The sequence below is a fragment of the Branchiostoma floridae genome, chromosome 9, assembly GCF_000003815.2.
Source record: "Branchiostoma floridae strain S238N-H82 chromosome 9, Bfl_VNyyK, whole genome shotgun sequence".
Lineage (NCBI taxonomy): Eukaryota > Metazoa > Chordata > Leptocardii > Amphioxiformes > Branchiostomatidae > Branchiostoma > Branchiostoma floridae.
This window is the reverse complement of record NC_049987.1, coordinates 16,306,492-16,329,712: the sequence shown is the minus strand read 5'-3', so window position 1 is coordinate 16,329,712 and position 23,221 is coordinate 16,306,492. Positions and strand designations below refer to the sequence as shown.

Genomic DNA, 23,221 nt, shown 5'->3' with positions numbered 1-23,221 from the left:
AAAATGACAAAATAGAAAGCCCGATAAAAACGACTTAAAAAACGTTAAAAAAACAGCCGGAGCCTAACCTCTGCTTGGAGAGTAAGCACTGCTATCCCAGCAATAATTTGCAAACTTGTACACTCACTGTACATAATCTCTTCATACTAGTTAATGCTGCGCTAAACGTACATCAATGATGAGATTTCTAATGATTACTTGCCTTCTCTAGATGTGTTCTCCTTTTTTAGTTCGACGCGCAAATATACGCATTATCCGGGTTATCTGTCATTCAGAATATGAGATGGGTCTCAATGTCTTGTAAATTCACCCTCAGCTCAAGTATACGCCTTGAAGTTACGATGTCATTGCCTTGTAGCACTGCCTGGCATGCATGCTCATTTAAACTATTTGCCTTCTAGTTCATGGGGTGCAATGTTTTCAAAAACAAGGTTGATCATTGCATTCCTCAAATGCCTTTAAAAGGGAAGCAAGAGCGGCCATTTAAAGCACCCTCTTACTAGATCCATTTTACTGATGATATATCTACATGTACATCCTAATTATGTACTTTAAATGCATTTACGTTTAATTTTACGTTAGCGGGAAAGTGGAGTCTTCGCGGTGGTTTTGAGCTCGCGGTAGTGCCATACATTGTAGTCACATACTGTAGTGGAAAAATGTTCGCGGTGGTTTTAAGTTCACGGTAAGACTGCCTCGCGAAAACCATGAACATTTCTACATTTGCAGTACGTAATTTTCTGTTGCTTAGAGCGCGACCCATGTTTACAAACACTTCAGTTATCCATGTAGATAAGTGAAGTATTGTGATTTCATACCAGTGTTTCAGTTCATGTAACACAATACATAATCAATAACTTGTCGTGTTTATGTACAAAAGATTTCAAATTTGGAACTACAAAATGTGCCATGACCATATCACATCATGGATAGGTTGCTACAGTCGTAAATACAGTCGAGGGGACGCAGAGCCAGTGGTCAATTGTTGCAGGAGATTATATACAAAATATACAGTCAGTGGATAGGAATAAATTATATTTCAGCCATACCATGGGTATGGTGAAATATATTGTATTTGTAATGTTTCTTCTTCTTCTTTCTCCTGTCAAATCTTCAAATCGAATCAACTCCGTCGTTCCTGGACCGAATGACTTGAAATTTGGCACAAAGGTATAGTGGACCAATACCCTTAGGTGCTTTTTCATTTTTTTCATATCTGCCTTTAAAATTATTTTATTCATGTTTTTTGCAAGTTTTATGTACATTTTGGCCCCCTGTACCCTGGTATTACAGCCGAATGACCTGAAATTTGGTACAGAGGTGCCTTAATCATATGCCCACAAAAATCTGATAACAGTTTTGGCATATGGTACAACAAAATGCCTAATTTTGACATTTTTTTGCCATTTTTGGCTCCTATACCCTCATTTTACAACCAAATGACCTGGAATTTGGTATAGGAGTGCCATCTACATGTGCGCACATGGACTCAATAACACTTTTGGCATACAGTACAACAAAATGCTTAATTTGGGTTTTTTTTCCATTGTTTGACCAAAAACGTACGCTTTTGGCTCCTGTTCCCCGGTCTTACAACCAAATGACCTAAATTTTGGTAAATAGGTGCACTAAATATTTATTCAAATGACCCATGTATAATTTCTGGCATAAACCACTTCGAAATGACATATTTGGGGATTTGTTTGGTAATTTTCCACTGGCCAGAGGGGTCAACGACCTCAAGGTCGTAAGGAAACCGTACGTACGCAGCACGTGTAAGTTTGACCTGTAACATGGCAATCGCACAGACATCATACATGTACGTTGTAAGCGCATACACCTCACTTACCACTTGCGCAACGAACGATGCACGCAATCGCTCACAGCCAGGTGTGGCGGACAGACCACATACTTACACCTTGCGCAACCGTGCGAGTGACGTGCGTTGAGACGTGCACCCTCCCTGCTCTTGCTATTCCTTCCCCACGTTTTTAGAAAAGCGTGGCGGACGTGCCCTCCCATAAAAACGTACGGACAAATAACACCTACGGTGGGTTGCGCCCTTAGCTTTACCAAGAATTTTTATAGCTACCTCATCTTGGTTCATAACATGATCAGATTTTTCATAGACACTGCTCCTTTGCGATTTTTGCCTGCGAATCAATTCGAAATTGGCCATAGATGTGTCATCAGCTCTTGTATTTAACTCAGCATGTAGCCGCATCGCCAACTGTGAAACATACAACCAGTGCACCGGGCCGACTGACTCAAGATGCGAGAAGTGTCAATATGACAGGGGACCAACCACGAAGGCGTACCAGCTTTCTAGCGATGGAACATCGTGCATACGTAAGATCTAGATGAACAGAAAAGAGGGCATTGCCCCATATAGATTCGTGCACATGGATGACATTCTCGCGCAATTTTTTTTCCATTTTCAAAAGAATGACCGTAAACTCACAAAGAAGTCGCAACAGGAATGGAAAGTGAAAAAATGTGGGAAAACGGAAAATATACTATTGTCTTAGAATGCAAAAGTTAAGTCCAAAATCAAATAAAATCAATTATAAATCAATTGCCTTGTGTACCATACCCTGTGTGTTATGTGAATTTTTCAACCGTCCTTATTACTTTCAAGAAAAGAAACTTAATAGATAAACTTACTTCACACGCTCGCATCAGTTCTGAAGCTCCCGGAGAATGTCATCCATATAATAGAATCAACATGGCCTTATATGTGGAGAAAATGAAAAAAAATAAAATAGCATGGTTGTGATGTGGTATCCCTAGTGCTATAGGCATATTATCACCGAAATTTACCGAGTGATGCACCGTATGTCTTATATGCATTTCGCCACCGATAAAGTTTCTATTCGTGTGATAAATAAAAACGTCAATTTTTTAAAGAACAAAATTTAAATCAATATAGCTGTCATTGGGTAAAACAATATTGTAATTTCTTAAGGCCACCATCCCTAACCTTCACAGAGGTGTGCTCCTGGCGAGATGACAGCAAGTTCTGCTACCCCGGCAGATGTACCCATAATACTCCGTCCTCCTGCACATGCGCACCGGGCTTCAGCGGAAACAACTGTTTGACAAGTGAGTACTAGTGTCATATGGTGATAAAAAGAGCCTCTTGGGACTTGATATATGCATCTATTAGTTTGTTTGCTATTTTCGGAAAAGATTGTTACAAACACGTTTTTGAACCACATTTCTATCATAGTTGGAACCACTCCCACCATGCATTATTGCTTGGGAAAACTGAAAAGAATGGTGAACGGACATGAACGTGATACGGTAGAGGCACCATGTATCAACAGCACAACAGCGCCCTCTACCGTCTGGACCAACATCAAATTTGAGTCTAATCAGCTTCAGATACAGGTAAGGACGAAAGTTTTGATCTAGTGATTTTTTGTTAATACCGTATCTTAGTTGAAATAATTTCTTTTTTTTTCTAAATAGCCTAAGTTATTTTGTTCTGTCTTTTCGGAAGGGAAATTGGGAGTCCAGCTTCCATGGACCCAATGAGACGGACTGGCCCAGACATGACTATATTGACGGCCACCGGATAGGTGTGATCTCAGCATCAATGGACTGGTGGCTGCAGCGAGGTGCGTGTTATTTCATATTTTATCTATCAACAGAAAAAGCTTTAAGGTACAAGACACAGTGGTGATGGACTCTAGCAAGCCTCAAATATCCAAATCACAGGTGGAAAATGGAAATCATTTGATCACATTGACAAGTACATACCGAATAACAATACTGTCCAACCCAAATGATGTATTGTTTCTATGACAATTTTACTGTCTGCGACTACCTTCAAAATGTTGTCCATTACAGAAAAAAATCCTGAAAATTTTATTCTTGTCGGAATTTTGTTCTTTTTTTCCTTGACACTCATAAAATCCAATGTTGATATCACTTATACGTATTAATAATTTTTGGCACATTTTGTCATATTTTCTTACTTTGATAAAGGTGCCGGAAGAGTCAGAAGCGGCACAATTCACTGTCTCAATGGTGGCATTAGCGGAGACAATCCCATGCTATCTATGCATGGCTGTGAGAAAAACCAAACAATACCAGTGACTCCGGAGCACGGAGACAGGTATGTGTAGCCCTCATCTATGAGCTAGACCAGTGTACCTCCACCCATGTCGTTGAGAAAGATAATGTTGATAAAAACGAACTCCAGTCAGACATTGAATTGCATCTGTTTTAACTAAATGTATGACATCAGAACCTCTCACTACTCTAGCTCTTATCAAATGAACGTTCATGAGTGACGATAGTTGACACTGTGAAGATTAATATTCGCTTATCTGTACATATTTTCATTTTCGTAGCATTTTTCATTCATGGACTCATAACGATAACAAGAACATTGTGGTGATGCAATCAAGTTGTAAAAAAACTTATTTTAACAGAGCCACATAACAAAATGTAAATAATAGATAAAAAGAGTTAATCAACATAACAGCGCGCCGAAAATCCAAATCCCACCACCCCAGAAATGACATAACACCAATGCTACCCTGGATACATGTAGGATACCGTGGGATACAAGTCTCCGTGCATGAGTTAATCATGGTTTGTAGTGTGGAAAAGGGTGTTTCAAAAACATTAAATAATATAGTCATTCACCTCTTTCTTTTGCAACAGTCGTACATTTTGTAACTTAAACGTTCACGTGATTTATGTACGTTTTGGCTTCATGCTTTTGATGTTGTCCACAGAGGTTACACAGATAGCTATGAAGAGCTATCCTCAACAACCGCTCGATTTTTGACTTGATAAGGATCAGAGAACAGATAGAAAGCTTCCTGGCAAGACCTTTGCTTTGTGTATGGGTCAATAATGTAGCTATAATTCTTTCTACCTGCTCAAATTTGATAGCTTGTTATTTCGGATGGCACATGTGTTAACGATTTGCTTTCCTTCAAATGCACCACACAGCATCTACTTCACAACAAAGTCAACAAATGGCGGGTACGTCATCATCCGGAACTATGACGGCACGTCCAACTACACCCTGAACCCAAAGGTTTACTTCTCTGGACAAGAGATCTCGCATACCGCATGCTTCACTCTCGACCTGGAATCCCCCTACCACTGCTCTGTGTCAAGTGACTGTACTGACAACATGTTGGACAGAGGGCCAGCAATCACTAGAAATGTACGTCAATAGTTTTGTTAAGGTCGCTATCACAGTAAAGATGGTGTCAGACGTACATGGCACGATATAAAATGAATAGCATAATTCCACACACCCCACAAATCTATAACGCCTGTAACGAGAAATTAGGAAAATGTTGACCGATAAAAATGAGCTCTCAATAAGCTAGCTAACTCCACCAGGCAAAACCCGTCCTCCAGCCTAGCGCAGTAAGGCCCCCATTCCACTTGACGGCGCCCTCACGACGCTCTCACGGCGATGTCAAATTTGCCCCATCGCCGTGAGAGCGCCACGAGAGCGCCGTCCTATAGCTAGTGAAATGGGGGTATAACCCGTGACAGACAGCAGAATCTTCAAAACGATGAAGGCGGCTGCCTTAAATTGAAGAAGGTACTTGTACTGATCTGGTAATATGGTCCACATCTTGGATTTCGGCCAATGACATAACCAAATTACCATAATTTATGTTATGCATATACAATTATGAAAGAACATTTTACATAAGATTTTATTTATGTAAGAAAATAATATGGCAATAAACCTGAAAAATACATTGTTAAAACCGAAATTGGCGATGTTCGTCAAAAATGCCGATCTACAACAGGAATAAAATGTAAAATTTTCCAATTTTTTTATCGTTGTCAACTAAATTTCAGAAAAAGTCACGACCTTTGGTGGCTCTAGCGTCAGGCGTTCAGGGGTTATGCGTCATGAAAATTGGTCTCATATGCGCGTACGCTCCCCCCATCCCCCGTCTCAATATGGTTAATTCTGCAGTTTGTGCTATCTAACCTTAAATATACCTCGACACGCTAATTCCAGGGTTATCTTAATCTCCGCTGGTCCGGTTGGCGAGACGACGACGCAGGGATAGGGGAGTATGACTATGAAATCTTCTTGTTGGAGCCATTAGGAGAGGAGCTCCAAGAAAGAGATCCGCCTCTTACTAGTGGCAAAGTTGCACCCGGCATCACAGAAGTAAACGTCACACTTAATGAACCAGGTACGTGTAGAAACTAACGGAAATAGTTGGGAAAAAGTGATATAGTTACTTCTTTGTTAAACGTTTAACTTGCCATCAAACTTTTTTTTGTAATAGGATGACAAGCATTCGGCAACATTTATTTAGATATTGAAACTTTCTATTAGTTACAATTAATATTGTCCCCTATAGCTAGATGCCTTGATATGGGTACTTTGTAATCGCGCCTGGATGGCCATCAGTGTCACTAGAAACGCTGAAGAAAAGTGATGGATGTCACTCGAAACTTCCAGAGTACTCCTCCGTTTTTTAGAAATTGAATTGTATTTTGATATTGTTTACCTGTATGTCTAACGTTCATAAATCTTACTAAACAAGGTAACATCGCCTTGTGCCACACCTTGTAGAATGTTGTTGAGTTTTCCACCGTATTTGTTTAGGTGTATACAGTATAGTCCTGACGGTAGAGGATTCATGCGGTCCGAACGACGGAAACTTCATCACCGCACGTCGTTTCCTAATCTTCGACAACAACAGTACAGTTGAGGTGGATACATCCGGGCACTTCCCTATGTGGGTTGATTCTTTATCTAGCAACGCTATCTGGCAGACCAGCTTGCAGGACAGTGCAGGAAATGGTCCAACGGTAAGGACCTATTATAAAATGTTTTTATTTGCCAATCCATGCCCGTAGGCTAATTGTAAGGGTACAGACAGTAACAAGTGTCTATTAAGTTCAATCAACATTTAGGCATTATCAAACTTAGCATCTTCAAGAGCTTATTTATTGTATTTACATTTACCTTTGCAGGTAGTTGTAAAGTGGCCAGGTCATTTCTTCAACAAACTACATCATAACAACAAGTTCCTGAACCCTATCAGGGAACGCCACGTTCCCATCGCAACTGGGTATGAAGAAGATACAGGTACGTTTCATTTTCCGGGGATTTAACAGTTGTCTTGTTTCTAATGATTTCATTAACATCCTCGTTATTGACACTTTTAACTTCCAATCTACAGGACTTCCACAGGCCACCAGGTCACGTGAAGCTGTCCTTAATGTAAACGGCATCGTGCTGTTCCAAACGGACTATAGAATAGATCACCAAGGAGGGCAGAGTCTCGCTAACTCCCCTGGCAACTGGGTTGACGTTGCCGGTGTAACGGTAAGGCCCAGTTTGTAACACCGATAAAAGTACTTTTTGACTTTGACTTTATTGACGATGAGACAAGTCATTACATGGGTCTGCCTAGGCAGCTTAAAAATACAGTAGTAGTTAAGAATTGTGTCCGCTCACAACGACAACAGATTGATGCGATTGTCGTACAGATGTGTCCTAATTAACAATATTTAGAACCCCGGAAGTCAACGAAAAATAATTAAACGTTTTCTCTCAAAGGCAGAAGAACAAGCCCTGGACATCGCTAGACAGGACGGTGACACTATTTGTGTCTGGATTCGTGCCTTTGACGTCATGGGAAACGTCGCAGAGGATAGCGTCACTTTCCATGTGGACTCATCTCCACCAATTGTGGAAGACATCTCACTGTCGCGTCATGACGTCACAGGCTTGGCTGTCCACAACTCTGAAGATCTCTACAAGATGAAGTAAACGCTTCACTCTTTGTCTATGTAATGTATTTTTGTAGTTCACTTCCTGTCAATGCCTCTAATATTGTAAGGATATGGTATCTTCCCTAAAAGCAGAATCCCGGCAGGTACTGAGATATGAACATTTAATATCATAACAACACAAAAAACTCGCCAAGAGGTTTATTCCATAGTCGCTACTTTTCTTACACATTGTATACGTTGTTTCTGGTTTACTAGGGTGGTGTTCACAGTTTATGATGACCACAGCGGGCTGCATGACATCCACTGGCAGCTACATGACATGACGGACCCTCGTGTGGTTCATGGAGAAGGACAAGTGGCTGTGCACAAGGCTAGTAACATCACCAAACTACATTAAGATGAATAATTATTTTCACATGTAAAGCAAGTGATTTTAGTCGTCTCATTAAAGTAGTTCCAGAAAGTGAATTCCCTTGGTTCCCACTTACCAGGTGAACGAGTCGGAGTGCACTCCACCCCAGTGCACCTGCATTCCCAAAGGCAGGGAGTGCTACTTCCGGAACTACCAAATTGAACCAGATGAGGCCAAGATGATCGATCCTCTCGGAAATCACGATTTTGACTACTACTTCCTGATCACAGTCACTAACAATGCTGGATTGCAGACAAACCGATCTTTGCAGGTAAGACACTTAAGGTCCGCTCACATAAGCCACACACGTCACACTTCTTTCACTAGTAAATGATTATATTCCTCAATACACACTAACAGTTAATTACCTTCGCCAGAATGGCTAAGGTTATGTTTTGGGCTTGTGCGTCTGTCCGTCTGCTAACAGTATAACTCAAGAAGCCTAAGATGGATCCTGATGATATTTAGTAGCAGGGTAGGGGTCGGGAAAACCTCAGTCAAGGTCGATAATGGGACCCTAGCGGCTTGCCAAGGTACTGCAGCGACACCTCAATTTTTTTTATATCTCGTGTTCTGGACATGCTGTGGTCATGATTTTGAGTGGTAGATAGCCCTTGGGCCAGAGAGTAAGTGCTGTGAGTTTGGGCCCCCTGGCGGCTTTTTGGAACTGCAGGCGCCGGTTTCCTTTCAAACTTTGGACGAGAATAACTTGAGAACGTGATGACGTATCGTCATGATTTTTGGTATGTAGATAGAATGAGTGATGACGTACACAATGAAATACTAATCATGCAAATTAACAGCTAATTTACATAATTAATGAGGACAGTTCATAAATCCACTGCATTCCATGATGACTTTCAAACTTGTCACATCTCGTATGTAACTGAGAAAGAGAACAGAGAGTAAGAGGAGTAGGTTTTTTTAACTGCAGGAGCCGGTTTATTGAAAGAGAATAAGTCAAGATGGTATAAGTGGATCATCATAATTTTTAGCATGCTGATAGCTTAAGTAATGCTTGATTTTGATACTTTGATATTTATTATGTAAATGGCGATATAATATGCAAGTTATGTGAATGAGGACTTAATTTGCATAATCAACGAGAAAATTGTATAATTCCGTCATTTGCATAAAATGTACACAAACTCTTAATATTTCATGGAGGTATGAGGTCGCCGAACTCTAGTTGATAAGAGTCTGTGTGACTTTATGAAATAATATATAGAATACAATGCAATGAGGAACACATTCATGTCTACAGACATCATTCATAGCAAGCCTGATTTATATGGCGAAGCTATGTGTTCGTGGAACTCTAGTTTTGTATATTATTGTCCTTATTCATTGAAAACTGAATCATCATCATAAATGCCATGTATGGTGTTCAACAGATATCACCCTTTGATTTGAACAAAATACGACATTCTTCCTCTATCAAATGATATGTTTTATGTAACTTGTACTGTTCTATTTTTCGCTACTTCTTATCCAGGTGACAGTAGACAGAAGCCCCCCACTACCCGGTCATGTTCAGGACAGTCTTCCCGGTGAGACAGACACAGACTACCAGCAGGACGTCATCATACATGCATCATGGGAAGGGTTCTTTGACAGAGAAAGCGGCATCATGTTCTACCTGGTCTCCATCGGAAATATGTGTACTTCATTGGATAACATGACATCAGTCGACAACTACTTTGTAAGTTGCTACTGGTATTTATTTGTTGCTACTATACGTTAAAACACTGTGTCGACATGATAATATTTTACTTAGCATGAAAGTTCATCTGTGTTGGTAAATGGCATTATGGAAAGACTAAACTTTATCTAACCAACACCAAATTTGATTGGGACTTACACCAAATTTTCAGCCGACTCCGTCAGCCTGAAACTTCCGTCGGAATCCGTGAACAAGACTGACGGAGTCGGCTGAAAATTTGGGGTCAGTCCCGATCAAATTTGGTGTTGGTTAATAGGTATAGTTTATAGTCTTTCCATAATAATATTTTACTGTTTTGCTGCAATCGGTACTTAACTCTCCCTGCTACATAATGCAGAATGGCCTGTGGTAGGCTGTTGCGTAAAAGAATGTCAATTTATCATCGCGTCATTGTGTCTTTACCAGTGTTTATTCACGAATGATGTGTTTTCACATATGAATTTTGGGCCAATACACATTCATGTAGAATGTTCCGCATACTTTACATTGGGAGACCACATCGACAGTAGATCGAGTGTAAAAATTTTACAATAGATGACAACATTAACAAATCTTTACTTAACTTTACATCCTGCGAGTCTGTTCAATTTGAATAAACTTGAAACTAAAACTAAACTAAGCATGCAGCCATTTCAATGTCATGTATGTACTTAAGAAGCGCTACATTGTATAGGGAAAACGTATAACTTGACATGTACATCAATGGTGAAAGGAACAAACATGTGTCTAGGTTTAGGATAGAGTGTTTGACATGGAGACACCTTATGAATTGACCAAAGTCATTTTAAATCTTCAGAGAACGAATACAACTTCTACTTACGTCACATGGGAGACACCGCATCCGGGCATTTACTACTGCACAGTTGTCGCCTTTAACCGTGCTCTGGAGCCGTCCGCACCCGTATGTTCAGACGGTGTGACTGTAGACACCACCCGCCCGTGCTGAGGGAGGTTGTTGTGGATAACGCACACTACAAACCGGGACTTCTTCGGGACGGAGAAGGAAACGTTTGGATGGTGGACAGGAAAGGGTACCGGCATCAGGCTCCAGACTGTGGGTGGGTACCTGTAGAAACATCCTTTCGGTTTATCATACTCTGATTTTATTGATAAGCTGCTTAAATTGTTATTCTAACTGATGAAAGAAATTTGTATATTTTACGAGAGATTGCAAAAACATCAATTACAAAATGTTTGGTATACGTAACGTCATTGTTTGCAGGAATGTGTCAAGGCAGGTAGATGATATTGAGCTGTGGCCACTCCGTCGGCTTCCAAACGGAACATTGCATCCCGGGTATATTAATGGCAGTGACTGCAGCCTCTACAAGGAGCTTTCAATCAAGGCATACATGGCTCAAGAGAATATGGTAAGCACAAGAAAGTATTTTATGCTGCTAGATGCCCAAATAATATCAACTGTTAACTAGACACAGAAACCAACGCAACTAAATACTAGCAACAGTGCATAGTTTAGGTATCCCTTAGAGTGTTACATCTGGAAACAACATTGACAAACCATTACAAGTACTGAGAATTTACTGCTTAGTACTAATTGATTACTGAAAGTGGAATGGTCAGTAAATGGTCAGTAAAAAATAGTTTCTGCTTTGCGTCCCAAGTACTTACTTAAGCCTATCATTATAATTCTTTTGATATAAGTACAATACAGAAATTCAAAACAAACATTCGTTTCTTCAAAATTTCTGCTACAGAATTGTTACCATATATATTGGCAGGCTGCACAACTGTGGAGACACACCAATACACAAGTGCACCAACTGATTAGAATACCAGTGTTGTTTTTACGTAGGTACATATATCGTGAATTCAATAGTTAATTGGAATGTTTTTATTTCAGCTAACGGTCCGTTGGTACGGTGAGGACCAGGAGAGTGACATCTATGACTACCAGGTTGGGCTGAGCAGTACGGAGTCCCCAGACCTTCCGAACATACTTCCGTTCACATCAACAAACTCCCATCCACATTTCACCACCTACCATCCCAACCTGGGGGAGGGGAAACAGTTCTACCTGGTGATAAGGGCCATCAACAGGGCTCAAATAGTTTCCACTAAGGTAACGTGTTCATTATAAGTCCCATAGAAAGCAAAGGAACCTGTACTAAATCAATTAGACGTAGAAAGTACCGATTGGGTCTGCGAACTAACACTATATACGATTAGTGTTGTACTTTACTTTGTACTCTGTATGTTGGATTTTAGGTACTCTACGATGTATTCTATCTAGCGATGAGCTTCTTGGTCCTCTACTTTATATCTTACACGAGCTCTAATCTGGTGCTCTATTTTTCATCTTCATGATGCTACAAGAAGATTAGGCTTCATACCCTTAACGAAACTGATTGAAACGTTAACATGTTTTGACAGAGCTCTATGATTACAGATAAAATTTGTTGCTAGATCATGGACTAACTACCAGATAGGTACTAGATGGATAGTACTAGTATCTTCGATAAAAATCATGCTCGTGAATACATACATAGATTTACAGTTTTAAAGACTTACTTACCTTTGTGAATCCATGTGTCTCGTAGATTCTCGGCCCGTATATCGTAGACTGCACGCCGCCGACGTTCTCTGGACAGATAGAAGTGACTCTAGAACAACAAGATGGACAGCAGATGTTGGTGGGACGATGGGAGGAAGACGCGTTCTTTGAGACCGACGGGGATGATGCTCTTCTGTTATTTGAGTTTGCTGTTGGTAAGAAAATAAATACATTTGTGCAAGAATATCGTTTTAGCTTGAGTGAAAATTAATATTCTTTGTGTAAGTTATTGCTATTTCGAAATTTCCTATCAAAATCTACTATAACTTTTCAAATGGCGTACAGAAAAGAAGTCAAACCCTTTAAATAGCGTAAGTAGAATTGTATTCAGATTCAGTTGCTTTTTGCTCTGAAATGTTTAAGCTACAGACTCAGGTAACAATATTTTTTTCTTTCTGGTCATTTAGCCCTTGGTAGGCATTTTTTCTTACTGTGTTGTCCATGTCATATTGATTGTTATTGTCAATGGTAGAATGGTTTAATACTATGGTCAGAATGATGAGTAAGGAATAGAAAAACAATAGGAAACTCTTAATGCACAATGCACACGTCCCCAAAATTGTTTCAAAGATGTATACATAATAGAATAGACGGCAATCTGGGAGAATCCGCAATCTTGCCGTTAGAGATACCGGTTAGAGTCTGTAAATTTGAAAGTGGGAAATAACACAGCGATTTTCAAGGCAAATAGTGGAAAACTGGACAATGCTGAGCAAACTATTTCATATGGTAAAAATTAAACTAATGCTAATGGTGGTCGGGGAGTAGCACCTCCCCCCTAGCGCACCTTCACACCTTTTCGCCAGCACCTTGCTCATTTAATGAGGGCATTACAGGGGTCGGCTTGAACATACCTTAAAGTACCGGAGTATATCAAAATTCTGTCAAAACTTTTTAGTCAATGTACTGGCTTGAATTTTACGATTTGTGAATGAAATACCACCTAAACACTTTTCTAGCATCCTGATCGGATATTTATACTGACATATATTTAACTTCTGTCGCCAAATTTTGTCGCTTGCTACAGGCCACAGTGCTGGGAGTTCCGAAGTTCACCTTTTCACACCACTACCGGCCACTGATAATGACCTTTGTCAGGTTAGCTTCCCATCGACATGTGTGTCCGTGCCCGTGTCATCTCTGGACTGGCAGCTCCACGGGACGCATACGTACTACCTGTCTGTCCGTGTGGAGAACACGGCTGGGCTCAGCCTGGTCGTCTCGTCAGGACCGTACTTACATGTGATAGACTTACCGTCCAGAGGAGTGGTCATGGAAGTGTCTGATGCACAACGGGAGCCATCTGTGTTTGGGGTGAGACTAAGTTTTTAACTGCAACCACAGATAGGACTAGTTTTGATAATCAAACTCACTTGGCGTATAATACTATACAAATTGATTTCCACTGTACAGCTGTCTTTAAACACAATACTATGAGAAAAAACGGAACTTTTGGTTATTATATTGGTATAGTGATACTGATGTTTGGTAGTCTGGTGTCATCCTATCTTATAATTACGGTTTTTCATGTGGGTGACTGAACGATACGAATGAAGTATGAATACACCAGGCTAGACATTTGAACATACATGTAGCAGTTGTATTTTTTTCATTCATTTGTCAGTGATGCGCGGTGGGCTAGGTAAGCATTGTCTAATCAGAGCATAGTCTCCGCTAATAACTGTAAGATTTCATCTGTTTTTTTTTGTTTTTTTTTGTTTTTTTGTTTTGTTTTGTTTAGCACCAGGGAGACATTGACTTCCAGAACACCACCGAAGAGCTTCATTGTGAGTGGCGAGGGTTCAGCCATCCGCATCTTACCGTGACGTATCAGGTTGGTGTGGGCACAGCACCAGGGACTGATGATGTCATTACTTTCGCTGATGCAGGAATTGAGACGCATTTTTCGTGGACACATCTACAGCTGCAGAGCTTTCAGGTCAGCCGCTTTATACTGAGATGGTTTGCTTTTATGTCTTGTGTATGGTCAATTCCGACAACAAAGACTAACATCCATATTCCATTACACTAAAATACTGATTTTGTTCTAGATGTATTACGTCACAGTCATTGCCCTGACTGAGGCAGGAAATACATCTGTGACGTCAGACGGAGTGCGGGTCGTGTTAGATGATGACGTCATCAACGGTACAAACGTTTATGATGGACAAGGATGTAAGGCACCAGGTAAGGCATATGTTTTTTTTCCATAGTCTGGGTCATTTGTAGTAGACATTGTAAAGGTTTTTGTGTCTCAAAGTGTACATTTCGATTAAATTTGGAAAATCACCTGTTTTGCCACATTGATGACAATTTTACATCAAGTTAAACGTAGTAAAAAGGTGCCCGCTAATTTAGAAAGTACAAACCGCCTACCACCAAAGTTTGGATCAATCTTCTGATTCAATGTCACGTAACCTTAACGGACGTGTGACGTCAGAAACGGCTCAAAAAGTGTCCGACAGTCGGTATCTGCCCCCGTCTCTGTTGAGGGATGGCCGATGGTCCCTCTGCATGTATACATGTGTTGAAATCATATAAAATTAAGAGAGAAATAAGTATATTTCTCAATTTTCCATCCATAGGTTATAATACGACGTTTTCCAACCACGCTGAGTTCCCGTATGGAGACTGCTCTGAGGACATTAACTACCAGGCTTCAAGAACAGCCATCAGCTCTCATTGGTCGGTTGAAGGCAACATACGGCCATATGTGCGCCATATTGAATGGGCTCTTGAGCGAGAAGATGAAATCAATGGGTAAGATTTACATGAGCATTTCTAGCAATATACACTGTTCCTAAAGGAAATAAAAAGTGTGCTGTAATCAAAATCCCAGTTATAATTGCTATAAACTGCAACACATATATTCACACATCATACAAAAAGGGGTGATCTTCGTGGCAGTCATTTGGAATCAATTGATTTTAACAATGAAATTAACGATGTCATATTTTATTAACTTGAGACAGCTTGTCATAAACGTTCCAGTCAATGTTCTGTTGAACTTAAAATTTCAGTGCTACTATCTGGGAGCAGGTGACTGACTTCAGGAATGTACAGCTGTCATCTGAAGCCACCTGGACCTCCCTCAGTCTGACGAGTGGAGACAAGTACCGGTCTGTGTTGAGGCTGTGCCATACAGCTGGATGTTTCAGGGTACACATTACATTCATTATATCAAACGACTAGAAGACTTTTAGCCTTGAACATTGGCCATATGCAAATAAGTTGATGAGCTAGATCTAAACAGACTTTGTGCGGAAAAATGATATCTTGCTTCATGTTCATTACCAGTGCGTAATTCCGGGAAACAATGGCGTTCAGATTAATATCAACAACGGAGTGGCACACCTAAGTTCCTGATACCTGGAAAATATAGTAGTCTTCATCTGTATGACTGTATCTTTTTCCTGCAGCCGGTATTTAGTGACGGATTCCGGGTTCTACACGAGCCTCCCATCCCTGGCCAGATTACAGACATCAGCTACAACAGCACGGCTGGCGTCCTGACGTTCACATGGGAACGGTTCACGCACGGTCACGTGACACCTGGGTCCGACAGCTACATGCTCGGGTACGAATGGACGCTCGCGAGTGAGATGTCGTCACAGCCGACTAAACATGGTGACGTCATACTGCCATGGCAGAACATTGAACAACCAACAACGACAGGCAGTAAGGTAAGAGAGCCATTATTAGCATCTTCAGTGATATCGTCACATACATCTAAGACCTCTCTACGACATCCCACCCCCAACCAAGAACGACGCAGACGACTTTTAAAGACTTGATCGGCATTCACCAACTCCCAACCAACTCAAAGCCACGGCTGGCTTTGCGTGACAGGGGCTTAACATTGGCATTGTATAGATGAAAAGTGTTCACACATTTCAGTTTGCCGATTGTATGTTATTGGCCTGTTCAGTCACTATATAATGTAATACAATTAAATCATACAGATTTGGGTGTTCATTTTGCCTTTTGCACACGATGTCCTTGTAGCAACATTTCATCAGCAACATGGAATGTAGGAACACAGACAGTTGACTTTCTCAAGCCATTATTGTGAGGTCATCAAATGTATTTTCTACAAAATACACAGAAAATCTTTGATATTTTTAGCTTACCAACACGGTGACGTTATACAATCCATTGGACTTCACCCACTGTCTGCGGCTGTTAATTCGAGGCTACAACAAGGCAGGGCTGTCCTCCAGCTCTAGCCGGGATGTCATCAACTGTGACACCGACAACCCGGCAGACTTCAGCACCCCTACTGTCATCGATGCAGTGGGCGAGTATGACCAACAGTCTTCCAACAAGACAAGGTATGACAAGGAAAGAAAATACCACCATGTGACCAGCAATACCATATTTGAATCAATGTCCGTGTGCCAGTGTCCCGTTCCGTATTCGGTCCTTTATTCATCTAGCAAGGGTAAGAGTTATGGGTTAACATGCTTTTACACCCATAAGACACGTCCGAAAATGAACGAGTAGAGTGTATCGAAATTGCACGGTAACTCACATGTGGCAATGGGGTTGTATGCCCTCACAACTTACAATGAAACGTACTGTGCAAATGAAACCTATCATGCACCATCAAAGACATTGGCTGTGAAATTCAAATTCATTATATTATTTGAAGTGTAATGTTTTTTTCCAATCCCACTGAAATATTAGTCTGTTCAGATAAATAGTACACAAAACCATATCTGTGACATATGTATTCATCTACCTATACATATACCTGGAGTCCAACCAAAGATGGCCATTGTCTGATAAAGAGTTCACCCCAGCTTCTACCAAACTGTCAGCTGTGTGGCCAACATTACGTCATGGTCTGTACAACTGGAAAGTCATCTCCGCAGACTCCATACGTCACTGGGCATACGTCACTCCCCAGCATGCTCTGCGTTACTCGGACTATGAATGTGCTAGCCCGGAGGTACTCGCCTGTGGTACAACACAGGTACGATGAGAAAGGGGTTGCTAAATAGCTCCATGGAGTTAGCTCCATGGAGATATTAGTGCAACCCTACAACGGATTTTCTCAGCTCCTTAGAGCTAGCTCTATGCACTCACTTCGAATACATACACATGGTTCTCGTCACTCTCAAGAAGATTTCCAGACCTCTATGGAGAAATTAATGTGAACTTGTCTGGATTTATTGACACTGAACAATCCATACTCAAAGACGCAATGTAAATTTTCTCTAACTGGTGTAATAGGAAGAATTACATATATACTCTGCAACATATGGACTTCTTGACTTCAGATGACAAAATAATATATAAGGAGAAACGTCGGTCTGGAGCAAAACTGGACTTACCTAGTTTTTTTTCTAATCAACACTAGTCTTCTTCAAGAAATTACAGTTAACTTGCTTCAGGAGGACTTCTACCAACACCGATGAACTTTCAAGTTAAGAAATGTCTATGTTCAACAAAAAACTACCTCTGTTTTGCTTAAGGATAATTTTGTGAACGTACCTGGTCTTGGACTCCACCACGGACGGCGGTACCACATCTGTATCCACGCCAACAGGACCGTCCTGCAGTTTGAGACTTTTGACCAGACCCTGGCTGAAGTAGACACCTGTTCTAACGGTATCACTGTGGACCTGACACCTCCCTTACCTGGACAGGTGTGGATCAACAGGAGGGACCAGGCTTTTCAGGTACCTCTTACAAATCCAGTTAATGTTGGAAGTCAAATTATGAACTTACTACTTACCATTGTAAGGTATCACATCAAGACGAACCTTTTCGCGATCATAACAGTAATTCCAATCTTGTTTTAAACTCTACAGATATTGCAACGTTCAATGATCTTGTCGTTTGAGCAACCTTTGCTTTGTGTATCTTATAAAGTGGATGTCTAAACATCATCGACGTTTTTATGTTGTCATGATAGAGTTTACAACGTTACAAAATGTTCTTTCTTTCCTGGTTAATTTTCCATATTTTTACTATTTTGCCCAATTAATCTAATATTTTCACAACTACTTTTAGACCTCGACTTCTGAACTGTATGTTTTTTGGGACGCGTTTGTTGACGTGGAGGAGCACGGGATGTCATCTCACCACAGCGGCATACAGAAATACGAACTGGCGATAGGTAGTTATTATTCAAACGCTTAGAGGATAAATATCTTCCAAGTGACGTTAAAACCGCTAGCAAATGTTTCCTACCTAATCGAGTCATACAATTTTCTATAAATGGAATTAACAATATATTTTTTTCATAATCATTGAATACTAAATAGGAAGCAACATTTATTCAACAGGACATAATACAGACTCTCACAAAATAAATCATTTCTGTAGGATCTTCTCATGGTGGTGTAGACATCAAGGATTTTGAAGAACAGAGTGTGACAAACATGGCCGCCGTGCACAACCTTCATCTGCAGCAAGGGCACACCTACTACGCCACGATCCGCGGTAAATACCTTTTGGAACAACATGTAGTTTACGATGGATATATGCACGATGGCTCTGTAGCTTACATTTCGTTATTTCTTGTTTGGAGAAGAATCAGGGGTAGTGATAGTGTATAGGGAAAAATTAAGCCACCAAACGTTGTTTCGTACTTTTTCACCTTTGATTCTACATTTTCGTCCAATAATGGACTACATAATTAGTTGTTTGTGCCAAAATGTTTGTTTTTTAAATATATTTCAGGTCAAACAATGAAAATGTTTTTTTTTGCCTTGTTTTGAGACTGCTAGGGTTAGGGCGTGGGTAGGGTACGGTGTTTTTTAATACTTTAGGACAAAGCGTATAGAAATCATTGCAAATTTTGCCAATTTTTCCGCGAATGCGTAGGGTTACGGTTAAGGGGCAGGGTTAAAGTACGGGTTCATGGTACGATTTTTGTTTCCGTGGAAGTGTGTTTTTAGACATATTTCGGTCCAACATAAATTGAAATCATGTAAATTTTGACAATTTTTCTGGGACTCCTTAGAGTTAGAAGTACTTTTAGATTTAGGGTTAGGATTAGGGTTCAGATTCCTGGTAGAATTTTGTTTGGAGGAAATGGGCTTCTCGATATATTTCTGTTTAACATAGCTAGAAATCAAGCAAGTTAGACATTTTTTTCTGAGACTGTTTAGGTTGTAGTAGGGTAAGGGCTAGTATTCGGGTATTGTTTTGCCGTAGAAATTTTCTTTTCGTGGAAGTAAGTATTTTTGTCAATATATACTTCGGTCCAAAACGGATATATGTCATACAAATTTTGACAATCCAACTTAGAGGTAAGGGTAAGGCTAAGAGGTTTGTTAGGGCATTTGGTTTGTGATGATAGATTTCTTTTCCAGAGTTCTTTTTTTTCTTTCCGGGCATATTTTGGTCAAAAGTTGCTGACACGTTTTACTTTTAAAGACAATCAGTCGAATACATCCTTGGTGAATGTAATAAACATCAATCCTGACACCTTCGCTATTGCATCTTTTAATTGATATAATTGTCCTATCAGACGTAATTGTTTGGTTCAAACTTTTGTCGAAATTATTTTTACCCAGCAACCGACTACGTTGGGTTCTCTGTGACAAGTGTGTCACAAGGTGTTACCATTGACATCACCGCTCCCATGGTAACGGAGGCCACGGTTGACGTCGGCGGTCGTTATCATCTGTCTACATCGTCAATGACAGCGAGGTGGGACGGGGTTTTCCTGGACCCAGAGAGTGGTAGGGGTATTTCTTTAGAAACTCGTTTAAGGCATTAGTTTGAAGATTTTACACGGCCATCTTAAGGTGCACTCTCACTGCACTTTGGGAACGCTTGCGGCATTGTGGGGTTCGTTCACTGTGGCACTGTTGTGTTATTTTCGCGACTTTTAATGATTTAGATATTGCGTAATACGTAAAAGTATGACTTAGAAGACAACAAAATACACAAAACGGAAGAAAATTCGTTCTTTATCTCTGAAATTCGTTGAGTCATCTACAATCGCCATTTTCAAAGGACAACGGCGTGCGTCTCTTCTCTACGACATAATACTGTTGCATGAATGCACGGTGTCTTTGAAGTGTAGTCTTACACTTGTCAAGAAGTCTTGGATGTTCCTCATTTGAATTTCTTCACATTACATTTCTCAACGTTAGGAATATCTCACTACGAGTGGAGTGTTGGCTCCCAGCCGGGTCATGCTGACATCATGCCGTTCACACGGACGGAGTCTGAAGAAGCCGTGTCAGACCCAGCACTGGATCTACAGCTGCAGGAGGGACATGCCTACTATGTGTCTGTTAAGGTTCGTCCGAAATGTACACACATTTAGGTTTTCTTTTTAGATTGACATTTTTAAAGTTTATTCTTGCAGGAAATATAGTCTTTTCACGAATATAATACGACACATTCTGGTCTATCATGAAAATATTCTCCATGTTCTCAAAATCCAAATTTTTAGGACCGTTTCAACATTGTCTTGTTTTACCCCCAGGCGTATAACGGAGCAGGTCTGTCTGTGATCGCGGTATCATGGCCGACTGTAGTGGAGAGCTCGCCGCCTGAACCCGGGGTTGTCTATGATGGGGTTCCATCAGTGGATCACAGAGACGCAGACTTCCAGGTACCTTGACGAAAGAGAAATGCATGAACGTTCAAAAAATTGATTTCATTTAATCATTTTGCAGTAAACATGCATCTAACATACGACATACCCATTGGCTTGTGTTTCCTTCCAGACGGAGCTGGACACGCTGCATGCGGGATGGGAGGGATTCCATGATGCTCACACCGCCATTTTGGGATACGACTGGAGTGTGGGGACATGTCCCGGATGTGATGACGTCATGGAAGCAGAACATGTCGGCTTGCTCACCGGTACAATATCATATATACTGAAGATAAAATATAAATAACACAAAAGTATATGTCTTTAAATACAACGGTATTTTATACGGATTGCTTAACTGGTAGATAAATATTTCTTCACCTTTGCGACGTACATAGGGTCATTCAGAGACCCTATTAAAATTACTGACTTTTCTATCAAACTTGCAGATGTTTCTGCGAGTCATCTCGGCCTTGTCCCCGGTAAGAAGTATTACGTCACAGTAACCGCCTGTAACGCAGCAGACCTCTGTACGTCAGTCTCATCTGATGGCGTCATCATAGACAACTCCCCTCCGGCCCCGGGGGTGGTGTATGATGGGGTGGATGACATGGACAGTCGCTTCCAAGCATCAAGGTAGCTTAAATACGAAGTTCTTGTCCTCTATCATAATTTATCTATAATCATTATCTAAAACTTTTTTGTTCAAACCTTGTTTAAAATCGTTCAATAAACACGCGAGATCGAGACTAGGTCATTCTCTGTGATCAAGATGTGCTGTTAGACGTCGAAAATTTGGAGGTATGTACCTTACCTTTAAAACAGTCATTGCTTGAAGAAAATTTGGAGTAACTGTTCAATACAATAAACAATCAATATGGGATGGTCTACGCCCATGTCTCTATAAACAATAGCTAATGCATTAGCAAATACTGCTTTAAAACTTTGTTACAAGATTAAGTATACCGATAGCTTCAGTATTTCTTCGCCCATATGGTAATGTTCTCGACAGAGATTGCCTATGGTTTGATGGGTGAAAATGTGAGTGGACAGAGACCGAAACATTACAATACAATCATCTAACAAAACCAATATTGGGATTAAATATTACCTTTTTACAAAACGATGTGTATTATATGGTTATCAGGACAGTGCTAGGAGCCCATTGGTTTGGCTTCCACGATCCACACTCAGACCTGTCTCACTACGAGTGGCGTGCAGGCACGACCCCTGGCGGAGACGACTTGTACGGCACCACAAGGCTACATCTGACGGAGTTAGTCCACATCTCCCAGCTGGATCCTCCTCTTCCACTAAGCCAAACCGTGTACATCACGGTTAAAGCCTACAACAAAGCAGGTCTGTCATCTTTATTATGTGGGATAAAGGACGATTTCCAATTTTCCCTACAAAACTCAGAAAGCAGTGTACCAAATAGATGACACAAACTACATCAATGAAATATAATTGAATCTTTTCCATTCAGTAAACGTACATCCATCCACTTTGTGGAAATAAATCCCGCACCATTCAGGAACTGCCAAGAGCATATGGAAGACTGGAGACGGTTAACCGGTCATAAACGTCCTTAGCACGTTCTCGACGAGATGAGATCATGAACTTTACAAACAAGCCAGATATGTGTCCATTGGGTTTTTAACGGTCAAAGAAAATAATCTTAATGCAAATCTTCCGATCTGTAGCAAAATGTGAACTGCCGGTCAAGACCTTTGAAGGGCCGAGAGAATTTTGTTTGAAATTTGCGATTTTACCAGCAGGATGTCTGCCTGGGCATAAGAATAAAATGTGTACTGGGATGTCTGATTTTTATTAGGATTGTACGCTGAGAGAACGTCCAACGGAATCTGCATTGATGAGTCTCCGCCAGTGATGTTGAAGGAACCAGAGTTTGATCTAAAACAGGGGGCCATTATTCCTGATACCCAGGTACTTTGTTTTTATCATATCGTTTCAAAGTGATACTTTGGTTCCATATACAAATGGCCACATCCATTTGAGCATGGGTCATAATTGTTAGGGGCAGGAAAAATGATTTGCATGTATTTATTCATTTGAACTTCCTTATTGAATCGCATTGTGCTGTATTTTACTGTATTGTATTGTATTGTATTGCATTGTATTATATTGTGTTGCATTGCATTGTCTAAGTTTGTATTGTTGTGTTTTGTATAAAATGTATTG

The 23,221-nt window shown here is 40.5% G+C and overlaps 1 protein-coding gene across 1 annotated transcript in view; it reads left to right on the top strand.

The window, feature by feature from the left end:
- Window positions 1–1,866: 1,866 nt before the first annotated feature.
- The window catches only part of LOC118422217, a 45,317-nt gene continuing 23,962 nt past the window's right edge, over window positions 1,867–23,221 (top strand). Inside the window, 38 exon segments of the mRNA XM_035829734.1 lie at window positions 1,867–1,890; window positions 2,130–2,349; window positions 2,989–3,102; window positions 3,230–3,390; window positions 3,503–3,620; window positions 3,991–4,120; window positions 4,969–5,188; window positions 6,011–6,191; window positions 6,611–6,816; window positions 6,982–7,096; window positions 7,191–7,336; window positions 7,571–7,779; window positions 8,002–8,116; window positions 8,238–8,429; window positions 9,654–9,860; window positions 10,678–10,813; window positions 10,816–10,939; window positions 11,104–11,251; window positions 11,743–11,961; window positions 12,440–12,608; window positions 13,481–13,767; window positions 14,195–14,392; window positions 14,505–14,640; window positions 15,039–15,213; window positions 15,474–15,612; window positions 15,873–16,136; window positions 16,579–16,894; window positions 17,157–17,428; window positions 17,931–18,137; window positions 18,472–18,577; window positions 18,787–18,903; window positions 19,983–20,150; window positions 20,568–20,716; window positions 20,906–21,034; window positions 21,150–21,288; window positions 21,469–21,655; window positions 22,167–22,378; window positions 22,854–22,966. Of these exon segments, the coding sequence (XP_035685627.1) occupies window positions 1,867–1,890; window positions 2,130–2,349; window positions 2,989–3,102; window positions 3,230–3,390; window positions 3,503–3,620; window positions 3,991–4,120; window positions 4,969–5,188; window positions 6,011–6,191; window positions 6,611–6,816; window positions 6,982–7,096; window positions 7,191–7,336; window positions 7,571–7,779; window positions 8,002–8,116; window positions 8,238–8,429; window positions 9,654–9,860; window positions 10,678–10,813; window positions 10,816–10,939; window positions 11,104–11,251; window positions 11,743–11,961; window positions 12,440–12,608; window positions 13,481–13,767; window positions 14,195–14,392; window positions 14,505–14,640; window positions 15,039–15,213; window positions 15,474–15,612; window positions 15,873–16,136; window positions 16,579–16,894; window positions 17,157–17,428; window positions 17,931–18,137; window positions 18,472–18,577; window positions 18,787–18,903; window positions 19,983–20,150; window positions 20,568–20,716; window positions 20,906–21,034; window positions 21,150–21,288; window positions 21,469–21,655; window positions 22,167–22,378; window positions 22,854–22,966 (6,468 nt within the window).